At 49.0% G+C, this 13,595-nt stretch overlaps 1 protein-coding gene across 1 annotated transcript in view; it reads right to left on the reverse strand.

Moving 5' to 3' along the window:
- Positions 1–232: 232 nt before the first annotated feature.
- The window catches only part of LOC135264030 (1,4-alpha-glucan-branching enzyme-like), a 151,559-nt gene continuing 138,196 nt past the window's right edge, over positions 233–13,595 (reverse strand). Inside the window, exons 15-16 of the mRNA XM_064352604.1 lie at positions 9,987–10,104; positions 233–378 (exon numbers count right to left, since the gene is read on the reverse strand). Of these exons, the coding sequence (XP_064208674.1) occupies positions 316–378; positions 9,987–10,104 (181 nt within the window). The 3' untranslated portion in view covers positions 233–315. The remainder of the gene's footprint in view (positions 379–9,986; positions 10,105–13,595) is intronic.

Consider the following 13,595-nt stretch of genomic DNA (forward strand, 5'->3'; position numbering starts at 1 on the left):
AGGTTTTCATTTCAACCCTAATTAGGCACACCTGACTCTACTAATTAGCAGCTCAACGAGAACCGTGGCTGCTGAGTGAGGTGTCCTTTGTTAGGGTTGGAGTGAAAACCTGAAGGACGGTAGATCTCCAGGAACATATTCGGTCAGCCCTGTCGTAAGGGATGGTTAGGCAAGGTGGGGTGGGTGTGCGGGGGCCGGGCAAAGAGGGGGATCGGCGATGAGTGAGTGACAGCCTATCCGGCCGATAATCTTTACGGGACGTTCAGGGGGCGATGCGCGTATCCCACGATCCCCGGCTCCACGGAGTCACCGCCTCTAATAGCAGTAATCAATCTCCTCGTTGGCCAGAACAAGGGCTGTCCTACAGGGCAGGTAGACCTGGAGAAGATGGAGAAGAGAAGAGAAAGAGAGGAGAGGAGAGAGAGAGAGAGAGAGAGAGAGAGAGAGAGAGATAATTACTCCGACCCTCCTCGGTATCTGTACCTGTAACAGATGCGTCGTTTTCTTTCCCACAGTTCATTGCGGTTTGGATTTCCCCGTGTTCCGAGCGCGGTCTGTTTTTCAGTTCGGCGACACGCCCGCTCGGGAGCCGAAAGGTTAAAAACAAAAGAACGCCCAGGCAGCTCTGATGAATAGCAGCCATTAGGCAGCAATCGGCAACGGCTAACTTAGAGAAGCAAAGGGTACGAGCAAAAATATATTTCTTTGTGGCGGGGGGCACGGGGAGGGGGTTAAAAGAGCCCTGAATTTCGTTTTTAACGGGAGCAGCGTTGGGTGCAGTTGAAACACTTGCGCGGTTAACCCCGGGGGGGGGGGGGGGGGGCACGGAATGTAATTTTCATTACGAGACGGCGCGACCTCCTGGCGCTCAGCGCTCGGGAGCGGGGTCAGGCGGGGCGGAGAACGTGCCGGAGAGCGGGGCTGAGCGGGGAGGACCGGCAGCGACGCTTCGGGCTAAAAACGAGCGTGCGTACTGGAGGGGGGTGGGGGGGTGGGGGGGGACGGTGTTCATGAATAAATCAGCTCGGGGGGGGGAGAAACAGAGAGCCGTCGCCGTGCTTCCGGAACCCGGTCGGATTTCCCCCGAGACCAGAAACCGCGGTTTGTTAACCAGGGCGGTGAGCGGTCGCGCGCCGAGCCCGCTAGCGCCGCTGAGGGCCGAGCTAGCGTTCGTCGCACGGCGGCGGTTTGGAGCCGGCCGTGGCGGTTTGGAGCGGAGCGAGACGAGCGCGGCCGGCGGTGATAACCAGTGGCTCCGGCTGCTGCTTGCGCGTCGCTTTCCGTTGCAGAACGGAGACCTGCGGGGCCAGAGGCGGCACGCTGGGGCGGCCAATAATAAACAGGCTAAAGCAAAAATACGTTTCCCTCCTGCAGCATCAGCAAGACCGCAGGACACCCAGCACTGCAGAACACAGAGGAAGAGGGGGGGGAACCAATTCGGCCCCGCGGTGAACAGCCACAGGCGATCGATCAGGGCTGCTCTATGCACCTCTGTCCGGGGTATGTCAGCCAAAACAGCACATGTCAGCTCTACGACAGTGCTATGAAGGCTCTGTGATGCATCATAACCTTGGTCCAGAATGTAGCCAGGCTGTGAACATTCTCTAGCAATTGATCAGGACTGCTCTATGCGTCTCGGTCCAGGGGATGTAGCCAAAACAGCATTATGACAGCTCTATGACACTGCTATGACAATTGTATGACAGCACCGTGAAGGCTCTGTGATGCCTTGTAACCTTGGTCCTGTGTTTCCCAAAAAGTAATCCTTATGCACAGCTTGGATTTGGTCTTAGGGGAGGACAGGGGTTAAAGACCAGTATCAGATACATCATCAGAAGCAACGCTTTATAACCGGGACCAGCTGTGACCCTGACCAAACGGTGACATACCGCAAGTGACTCATGCCTTTTCCCAAAACGATTCATAGCACCGTTCTGGCGTATAACCACCAAAATACATCTGCAACACCGCCGCCGTGCTCACTTTCCCGCAGAGGCTTTGGCAGAGACGGCCCCGGTCGCACCGACAGCTAAACGCGGACACGCAACATCCGTCACAACGGCGCTACCCCGCTGCAATCTGCACTCGACTGCCACTGTTCCGCCACCGCGCGCAGTTCCCCCGAGCCGCCACTAGATGTCGCTGCCGGAGCCTCTTACGGTCCCGACTCCCCAACTGTGGGCCGTGCCGGCGAGCCCAGGGGACGAGTACATTTGTTTTGATAAACGGCGGCCTCCGCGCGCGGTAAAAAGCCCGCTAATACACTGCGAATTGATCCGCGCTAAGGACTTCTCCGCAATCTCCCCCCGGAATACCGAACGACCGTCAGCTGCTAACGCCGCCAAGCTCTCGCGTCGGTGTTTCATTTCTCCGAGAGATTCGCAGCAAAACAAAAGCGATATTATTATTATTATTATTAATAATAATAATTTGAAAAAAACAAAACAAAACACAAACATAGAAATGAAAAGCCTCTTCTGTGAGAATTAGCCAAGGCTGTTTCCAGATAGAGCAACCAATCAGGGCGACATCAGAGATCTTCTCCCAGGTACCACAGCCATTGACCGGGGGGGATAGCGTTTTACACAAGGGTAACACTTCAATATCGATTTCATTTTATCGACCGCCAGGAGCCCATTAAAGACAGCGGTACAGTACATAAGAAACAACAGCGACGCAAGAAGGATTACTCGTGCTTGTGCATAGCACCGCGCGGAAAACCTGCCACTTGATTAATAAGAGATCTACAAAGGGGCTCGATGAGGTGGTCATTTATGGCAGCGGTTACAAGACCCCGGATCCCTCTCATGCAAAACAACAGAAGCTAAGTGAGAGCGCGACTTGATTAGCTCTCGAATGGGAGACCTTTGAGTTAAAAAAAAAGTGGTTGATGGTAGAAGTGTGTTCAGCGTGTTGTTATTCCCTCTGGACACTATAACTCTAATGCTCCCATGTAGTAGAAGATGCCTTCGTTCTAGTGAGACACTGACCTAAAGCCCTGCCACAATGTGGTCATTGATGAGTCCACCCCAAGATAAGGTTTCATTCGCTGATTGGGACTCTCAGTCACCCAGGTTTCTCTGAACCCCCCCCCCCCCCCCCCCCCCCACCCATCCGGAACTGATTGCTGATTGGCTACAGCTCTGCATCAGGCTGGCTTCCCAAGGGCAGGCCTTTTAAGGACAAATAGAGTTTGCAGCTGATGTTACCGGTGAAATCAACATCAGGACACAATAGGCGGAATTGCTGTGTAATGTCATTCTCTATATCACTGTCTGCGGTAATACAAAGAAACGTTCAGCAAGGGTACCACGGATCTCAGCTAAGGTAATCTTCTGAGATTCACAAAGACTAGGAACTGGCCTGTGTGTGTGTGTGTGTGTGTGTGTGTGCCTCTGTTTTTGAAAAAAGAACATGAAGAATGAAGGATGAAAAAAAAAACTGCACTGAGACATAATCAACATTCAACCCAGCTAAGAAACTGATAAATCACAACTCGCGTCCAAGGCCTAATAGAGGACATGGCTCCTTTCATAAAAGTCAGGATTTTTCCATTTGAAACAGGAAGCAGAGCATACAAAATGAGCGTCATGACGACATCACAGCGGCCATTTTGTTTCATCCTCGGCATGCGCGTCCTCTATTGCATCAAAGGGCCGGCCGGCTAAAGGCCATTTGGTTCTCCCCCGCTTTCATCTGAAACAATGGATTTTTTCATTCGAATTCTTTCTCTTTTTTTTTGAGAGCTCGCCTTGTCTGTTTGGGCTTCGCTCTTTACTTTCAATAGCAGAGCACGAAGAGGAAGTGTGTCACAGATATGACCTTTAAGCTGACTGTCGCGATGTAGTCCCTGGAACACGGACAGACTTTGGAGGATTTGCCATGAGAGAGGGGAGACGAGGAATGGTGGAAAATACTAGTCGACAAACTTACACATTTGTGCTCTTTATTAACAAATTTATAATATCAAACAGAATCCCCCGTAGCTACTATATATGCTAAACCAGGGCTGTACAACTCCGGTCCTGGAGGTCTAGCCTGTGTACCGTTTTTTTGTTCCAACCGATGACCCTGGCGTAGATTTCTAAACAGCTTTGCACAGCAGCGCCGCATCCAACTAATTACAATGAATTTGGGCTTTCATTTGGGTGATGAGTTTAACCCCCTGCTCCCCTCCACAAAATACAGCTTGTCTTTTACACAGACATCATCCATTGTCACCAATGCCAAAGATACTTCCCCAAGAACATGTGTAGAATTGAAAAGTTACGGGAAAATATAGGCGGAAAATAACTTAAAAAACAGAAAGGAATTCAATTTCAAAAATTTTGCAGGCAGTAAAAAAATATATATCTATATAAGTGCATGAAAGGGTTTTTAAAATAGCATTATCAGTCTGGGATTTTTCCAGCAACTACTGAAAATATGCTGTGTAAGGAAACACTTACATAAAGAGACAGCCACCGACTACCGCTCACTTGAATGTGTTGCTCGGTGTAAAGGGTAGAATGCAGTAGGAGGAGAAGAGGCTTCTGGGTAAATCTGGCCCACTTGTTTACATCTGTGGCTTAGCAGTAAGAGAAAAGCACAGCCAAGACTGAATAAAGGGCTGGTTGTCCAATCAGGGCCTGCTGTAATTATATTTCACTGCATGTTAAACAATTTCTTTGTTTAGCCTGTTTTATTAATTTCTGATAATAAAAAAAAATGAGTCATTTTATAGGAGATGATTCATGCCAACTTTGAATCATAATCATTACATTACATTACATTATTGGTATTTAGCAGACGCTCTAATCCAGAGCGACTCAGACAAATCTTTCATCATCATCATCATCATCATCATCATCATCATCATCATCAGCTTGATATGAACCACACTGTTTTCTGTCTCAGTTAATCCACCAGGGGGAAACACCACATTTTTAACTCTTGAAAGTCTGAATGAAACTGATTTTTTTTTTTAAAAAGAGAAACATCAATGCTGGAACAATTCCTGCTAAATTATTCCTGTGAGCTAAACAGAAAAGGTTAAATTGTGAAGTAGCGTGGGACAGACAAAGTCTACACCTCAGACACAAGGCTCTGATGAAACATCATCTCTTAGCATCAGCAAATTCATACACCGCCATCAAAGTGCCTCAGCCTCCCACTGAGCCACGACTGCGAGTCAGCCAATCAGAGAGCGGAGAGGATGTTTTTTAAGACTCTGCCCGTCGCCCGTCGCCGTGGGAGCGCAGTGACTTGGCACTAAACAACCCAATCAGACATATAGTGGCTAATTAGACAGCAGCCGCAGCGGGGGGGGGGGTGTCTCGCAGAAGGGGGTGGGAGGTGGAGAGTGTGGGGGACACACACACGGAGGGGATTTGTCATCGGCGTGACTGAGTGCCCCCCCCCCACCCCCGGAGGCTGGCTGCGTCTAACGTCACCATGGCCGCCGCACCGTGGTAATTCGCTGGCGATAAATGAAAAATAAAAAAAAGGCGGGAATCGTCTACGAGTGGAAGCGTGGCGGAGATCTCTGCGTGCCATGATTTCACTGATGGTGAGAATGATGGTGATGGTGAAGAGAGAGAGGGGGTGAGAGAGAGGGAGGGAGAGCAAGAAAGAGGAGGGAGGGAGGGAGAGGGAGAGAGAAAAAGAGGGGGAGAGGGAAGGATGGAGAGACAGAGAGAAAAAATATAGAGTTAGTGGGGAGAAAGAGAGAGAGAGGAGAGGAGAAAGAGTTAGAAAGAGAGAGAAGGAGAAGGGGGGAAAGAGAAGGGGGAAAGGAAGAGAGAAAGAGTGGGATAGGGAGAAAGAGAAAGAGAGATTGGAAGGGTGAGTGCACTTCACCTGCACCTCATCCTGACATGCCTGTTGGAGTATGTGTGAGTGTGTGTGTGTGTGTGTAAATATACATGTATGTGAGTCCTCTTATAGCCTAGGGATGAGCTGATGGAGGGAGTGTGTGTGCGTTCTAGTGTTGATGGAGTGTGTGTGTGTGTGTGTGGGGTGGTGTAAGTATGTGAGTGTGCGTGTGAGAGAGGAAAAGTGCTGGAGTGGATATTTTGCATAAATCAGTCATCACACACACACACACACACACAAACACACCCTCTGTCTTGCGTGAGAGGACGGGTGAAACAGTTGTTGTGCGCGCGCCCTTTCAGGAGGGGTAAACAGAACGGGAGACGCTAACAATGTGCCGCGTGTCTTCGCCGAAAAGCCAAGTCAGCAAAGCTCACTTCAGGAAACATTAAAGCCACATCCAGCTATGAAAGCTTCCAGCGGGAGGCACTGCTGCTAGTCTTCTCTGCAGGGTACGAAGGACTTATCTTCTTTTTTCCCCCGCACGTACGCCACAGACCTAATCTAACAGGCATCGCAGTGTTTTACATCGCATTCAGGGTTCTAGCAGACGCCCTTATCCAGGGAGACTTACACGCCGTACATTTTTAAAGATAGAATACATTTATGTGGCCTAATATTTACTGGACAAACTCAAGCACCTTGTTCAAGGCGGGGCACAGGGGTTTCCCTCCTGGGAGTTACACCTACATCCTCAGGAGTATGGATGTAGTTTGGTAAGGACTACATCCATGCTCCTGCACTGCTCCCCATGGTTGTAGTCCAACCGTGACTAGTCACGTGACCCTCAAACTCCAATGCTAATGTATGTAGTAAAGAGTATGTCTTTATGTCTTAAAGAGTCACAGGTGAAGTAGATGACTATGTTACTTAGTTACTAGTATTTTATGAATACACTACACCCTTACTTATGTTACACCTCTTAGAGAAGATAAAAATCTTGCACACACACTTAAACCGACCTGTCATTAACTGGGATGCTAATGGCTAATTTGTGGCGCTCTTTCTTTCACAGAAGAAAATGCACTCTAACCAGGGTCGGTTCTAGGCATAGACGATATAGGCGGTCGCCCAGAGTCACCAACATTTTCTGTAAAGGACTAACGTTGATTGGATTCAGCCCATTCCTTTGCCCAGAACGTTCTGAAAGTATATCTGTAACAATGCACCGCAACAACATTTTGACTGACAGATTTTACACGCGCACAGAACAAGGAAAACTTCCGCAATCTACCAGAACTGCAATCTGCTGAGTCAAAGGACAGCTGGAAAAAAATAATAAAAAACAGTCACAGGTTAGACAAATAACCGCAACTTTTTAAAAAGCGAACTTTTTACTTCGCAATCTCGGTTGACGGACAGCCGAGCTCATTGGCTGAACTTTCCGACGACGGGGAGACGCTCGCAAAGAGCTTCCAACTGCGCCGAGGCTGGCGTTTGAGATTTAGGATACATATAAGTGCCTAATCCAGCCAGATTCATTCCTTTATGTGTGCGTGTTGTCAGGGGAGAGACGTGCTTCGAGTACAAACGAGGGCTCTCCGCCGTTATGAGTGAAAGGGCGGTAAAACTGATGGACTCCATTAAAAGAAAAGGAATGGCAAACTTTAAACCGAAGCAACGGCCCCTTTCAATAAAACATGCAGCCGGCCTCCTGGAACAGACGGAGCCTTATTTATTTATTTATTTATTTTTTACAGCACCTGTGTTGCGGCTTAATAATTCATTTCCTGTCATGATCGAGCAAAATGGGGAGAGGCAGCTTTTTTTTTGCTCTTTAAACGCATTAGCTGAAAGGAGCCGTGCGGCGAATCGGCTTCTCCTTCCCTTTCATCGCGCGCGTTACCGTAGCGATACAGATTAACAGAGGACCTGTTAACCCAACTTCACATTTGGCGAGGAGGAATTGATGATGACGGAACGGTAAGAAGAAAAGAAAAGGCGAGAGCTGAACAGGAGAATTTAAAATCTTTTGAAACGTGGAAGAGGTGTGTTTTTCAGGCAGGGGATCTTGCCAAGATGAAACAGTAGGCCAAATCACACTCATCCCCGTCTTCTCCCCTTTCTCATCCCCCTATCCTCCTAAACCTCTTTATTCACCATCCCCCTCTCTATCCTCCTTTGTTTTGCTATTCACCATCCCTCTCTCCATCCTCCTCTACTTCTCTATTCTCCATCCCTCTCTCCATCCTCTCTTTCTACTCACATGCTCTCTATCCTCCTCTGTTTCACTATTCTCCATCCCTCTCTCTATCCTCTGTTGTTTTTCTACTCCATCCCCTCCATCCCTCTGTTTTCTATTCCCATCCCCTCCTTCCTACACTCCCCTCTTCCTCCTTTCTCTTCTCATCCCCTCTCCTTTCCTCCTCTCTTTTGTCTCACCATCCCCCTCTCTAATAGCCACCTCCATCACTGATCTGCACATGTTCTCTATTCTCTCCCATATACCTCCTCTGCTGTTCTCACACCCTCTAAAGCCCATGACAGTGTAACTGAGGCTGAAAGGTGTTTTACTCCTGTCCCTGACAGAACTGCAAGGGATGAAGAGATAAAACAATACCAGAAAAGGATTTTTTTTCTTTCCTGTCCCGAAGCCTTCAGATACAAATAAATAGAGGGCGCATTATTTATTTACTTATTTATTTATTTACTTACTCACTTATTTTAGTTGTATCGCGCTATTAGCCCAGAGCAAACCTCTGCGAAGGGAACCCAAAAAAAAACACCCTTTCACTTTGATAAAGTTGCACGGATAAAGTTTTTAAAAACTCGCAGATAAAAAGAAAAGAGATAAAAGAGGAGAAAACGAGTAAGTGTCCACAGTGTAAAAAAAAAAAGAAGAATAATTGCCATATTTTTTTTCTTCTTTTTCCTTCTATTGTACCACACTTAGGAACGGTCCCCCCCCCAAGTGTAGCCTAGCCCAGACGGGCCGAGGCGTGATCGAAACCGACACTCCTAGTCCCGGCGTATTAGCCTTTCCTTTTAATATCCAATTACTCCGCACATATTACACCGATGCCGTCGCTGCAGCGATTAATGGAACGAGGTGCTGAATAATGGAGGAGGAGAGAGAGAGGCCCGTGCTTCTGTGTGGAGAGAGAGAGACGGTGAGGTAACACCCTGTCTGGCGTCTCCTCCGGTTTTTAGCGAATGCGGAAAAACACACGCGCTGGCTTTTCGGTGCTGAAAACCCCCCTCGGCCCGTCGATCGCAGACCGAGCCTGCCGAGGGCGAAGCGTCGAGTCTGCACAAATCAAACGAAAGACCGGTCCGCCGATAAATGGCTTCGATGGCTATTGAAATGGAGCCGCGAGCTAGCTGAATGCAGAAAGAGAGATAGAGAGAGAGAGAGAGAGAGAGAGAGAGAGAGAGGGAGATAGAGAGAGAGAGAGAGAGAGAGAGAGAATGGGGACATGGGAACAATTACAGAAAAGGAAAACAGTTACAGACAGTGGGAGAATAAAAGAATGAGTGAAAAAGAGAGTGACAGAGAGAAAAAGAGCGAGGGAGAGACAGAGGGTACAGAGGGGGCGGGGCTGAAGAACGGCGGGAGAGGCGTGGGGACGGAGGGAAAGAGCGCGTTTCGCCGGCGGTATCGTTGGACGCGAGCGGACGAGGCGGAGGACACATTGCTATTCCGCACGCGGCCCGAGCTCCTGAGATCAATAACAACACCAGGCTCAGGGGCTTTATTTACCACCTGCCCGGCCGTGCGGCCATACCTGCTGTACAGCTGGGTCCCACAGGAGGGAGAGAGGGAGGAGGGGAGGGAGGGAGGAGAGGAGAGGGAGAGAGGGAGGGAGAGAGGGAGGAGATGGAAGGCAGGAGAGAGGGAGGGAGAGAGGGAGGGAGGAGAGAGAGAGAGAGAGGAGAGGAGGGAGGCAGGAGAGAGGAGGGAGAGAGGGAGAGAGAGGGAGGAGAGGGAGGGAGAAGGGAGGGAGAGGGAGAGGAGAGGAGGGAGGAGGGAGGGAGATAGGAGAGGAGGGGAGGGAGAGAGGAGGAGGGAGAGAGGAGTGAGGGAGGGGAGAGGGAGGGAGAGAGGAGCGAGGGAGGGGAGAGGGAGGGAGGGAGGCGTGCATACAGGGGCAAGTGGGCCTAGCGCAGTAATGGCTGGAAATGATTGGGCTCACCAGCATGGAGTTGGGGTAGCTCTTGAAGTGGACCGGCTCGGTGAAGAACTCGGTGCCGTGCTCCAGCCGCCCATGGCCCCCGTACTGCTGGTCGTCCGAGTCCAGCTTAATGGTGTATCTGAGAGAGGGGCGGGGTTAAGGAACACAGACAACTGAGAGGAGGGGAGGGAGGAGAGGAGAGGGTTTCACAGAAGAGGCAAAAAAAAAGGACTGTCACATGTTCTCTCGTTATTTTCCCTGAGAATTTATTTTAATTACCGTCACAAGAAACAGGTGATTAACGAACAGGTGGGTTTTCGTGCGGCGGCGGCGGTGGCGAGCCGAGATTCCGCCGTTGCCGCCGGCGCTCCGCAGAACGACGGATGGCGCGATGGCGTCCGCGTTTTTTTTTTTTTTTTACGAGCCTCTCTAAATCAAAGACGCGCAAAGCAGGGCTTTATGGAAGAGCGGCCTCCTTTCCGCTAACGAACGGAGCTGGGGCCTGAAAGGGAAATAAACCGCTTCCTGTCTAAACACGAGCTGCGGCAAAATTACCCATAATGCCCTTTGATTTATTCTTCCTCTTTAGAGATCAAAGAGGGAAAAGTAAAAGCTTCTTTAAATATTTCATATTTCCTCCGCAATCCACGTGTGTGTAATTACTGCAATGATTCAGTTAAATATAAAATCGTTAAGTGCGGCATGAATTAATATTTTCCCCTTCTGTGACCCCAAGAAACTTTGATTATGTGAGTAAAAGCGCAGCCTTCGAGTTCAATCGGGGCCTGCCACGCGCCGTACCTTTAAGAGAAACGCACGACTCGTGTTCACCTGATGCCATAAAAGGACCGTTATTGACGTGCGATAGTGTAGACCTTCCATCTACATTTGCCACTTCACTTTCATGGTGCATAGACAAACAAGACCAGGTTAAAACCCAGTATATGGCTGAACACACGTGATCCGGCCGACCAACGGTGTGACTTCATAACTCGGCCGACCAATGGTTTAACTTCATCACTCACTCACTCACTCACTCACTCAGTCAGTCACAGACATTCGCGTTTGTAGGGCTGGCCCAGCTGCTGCGGTCCAGCCAAAAAGAAATACCTCAGAAACTAACAGGGGCAGTTATAACTGACCCCTCCCTTACCCTGAGCTCTCACTGTTTCCATAAATCACAATTAAACTGCAAAATTTTTACATGAAAAAACATTAGGTCATAATTACCGGCAGGATGAGTATGACCTGCTGTTGACTCAAAGACTTTGGTGCTTCAGCAGATGTCTCCATGGTAACCAGACAAGAGCAGACTTAAGAGTCACAGCCACCATGGCACACATACTACAAATATTACTACTACTGTTGCCACTACTACTACTACTACTACTAATACAACCAGTGTGGCTACTACTACTGTTAGTACTACTACTACTAATACAACCAGTGTTGCTACTACTACTACGTCTACTACTACTACTACTACTACTACTACTACTACTAACACAACCAGTGTTGCTACTACTACTGCTAGTACTACTGCTAATTCTACTACTACAACTGCAACTACTACTACTACCACTGTTGCTACTACTGCTAATGTTAATACTACTACGACTACTACTACTGCTGCTACTGCTACTAATACTCCTACGGCTACTACTACTTCTACTACTACTATTAAAAGCAATAAATAATAATAGGTTTGTTAAAGGCAAATAAAGGTACTGAGCTTTGTTAATATTCCCTTACACTCCTCTACCTATTTCACGAGAGAAATAAAAAAGAAAAAAGGAAGCAAGGAAAAAAAAAACAGAAGCATGTGTGTGAGGGATATTTTTCATTACCTCCCCGCCGTGGAGCTCCTAGGGCTCATCCCCAGCTCTGAGTAATCATTAGCTACAAGCTAATTTGCCACCCACGGGGAGGACATCGTGAACCGCGCGCGCGCGCAGCCGGCTCGGAGAAACAATAAGACCCGCGGTGAGCAACAGGAAGGCCCCGGCCTCGGCTGGGACGGCTGCGGCGCGGCACGCCGTCTCTCTCTCTCTCTCTCTCTCCTTCCGGAAGGTTCTCTGAGACTCGAGCCTGCGAGTGTCCCGTCCTGCATCCTAACGGCTCTGTCCATCTCTGTACCGTGGGGATCTCTGACTCCAGCACTGGAGGGCTACAGCGTACACTGTGGTGTTGCTTGCTGTCTCTCTCTCTCTCTCGTTCCGGAAGGTTCTCTGAGACTCCGCGAGTATCCCCCGCCCCATCCTAACAGCTACGTCCATCTCTCTTCCTGTACCGCGGGAATCTCTGACTCTGGCACAGGAGGGCTGCAGCGTTCACTGTGGTCCTGCTCTCTCTCTCTCTCTCTCTCTCATTCCGGAAGGTTCTCTGAGACTCTCCGAGTATCCCGTGCCCCACCCTACACACCGAAATGTCACACTCCAGAGCGAGACCAAACGCTATCTGTTAAGAGCTGAAGTAACACCGGACATTTTACTGTGTACCGGCTCCATCCATCTCTCTTCCTGTACCGCGGTGGATCTCTCCGACTCCGGCACTGAAGGGCCGAGGCGTTCGCTGGGTTTTCAGAGCGTTTTTCGACACTCAATTTTCGACACTGATTGGCTAAAGAGCCTAACAAGAAAGTCCAGGGGAAGCACAAAAGGCACAACAGACACTAGACTGGAGAACCCCAACACTGGAGTCTGAGAGCCCTGCTGAACAGCATGTCCACGCGATAACGCATTTCCCACTGCAGATAAATTAAGAGCCTCTCTAAAAACGACGTGTGGCATTTAGTGACGATCCAAATGTCCTGAAAAGAACCCCACATCCCCACTCATCCTGCAGTTTAGGCTGCAGCTCTGCTGGAATCATCCTCCTTAGCAAATCATTTCTCGGAATAATGCAGCTGGATGCAGTGAAGATTATTAGCCCATGGGGAGTGGAGAACATTCTGGAAACCCAGACGCTAAGCTGGTGTGGTCTTGCTTAATACTTGCTTAGTACAGGAAGGCCAGCTGGGAAAGCTATGCTGCTGCTAGAAGAGGTGTTGGTGGGCCAGCCTACTTAACTATGGCCCAAACGGAAATGAAATACACTCACGCACTGTTGGTGGGGGCGCTGTGCTGTAGAAGGTAACGTCTATCGGATGAGATGCTACACCAAAGCTCTGACTCACTGCGGTCGTTAAAGATCCCACGCTCCCATTAGAAAAAGAAGTTAATTCCGGTAATTGGGAATCCAGGAAACTATGAATCTGGCCACCGAATCACCACCCTGCATCCGATTGGCCGTCACCGTGAAAGCGAAATGACTCATCAGTTGACCTACCCGGTTAGATAAGGGGGCAAATACAACGCATTGCAAATTCATTATGAAGGAGGAGGAGAAGAGTCTTGCTCTGGGGTGCGGACTCTGCTTGGCGAAGCCTCACGGCAGCTGGGCGAGGGAGACGAATCAGACAGAGGAGTTACTGCGGCCGCAATGCGCTAACAGCCTCTTTCAAAGCTAATCAGTCCGGCGCATTGCTGTAATAAAAAAAAAAAAAATAAATAAATAAATAAATAAATAAATAAAACGAACCCCCCCCTTCTAATGATAAGCAAAAAGGAAATAAAAATAATTTAGTTTATT

Source organism: Anguilla rostrata, chromosome 9 (genome assembly GCF_018555375.3).
Source record: "Anguilla rostrata isolate EN2019 chromosome 9, ASM1855537v3, whole genome shotgun sequence".
Lineage (NCBI taxonomy): Eukaryota > Metazoa > Chordata > Actinopteri > Anguilliformes > Anguillidae > Anguilla > Anguilla rostrata.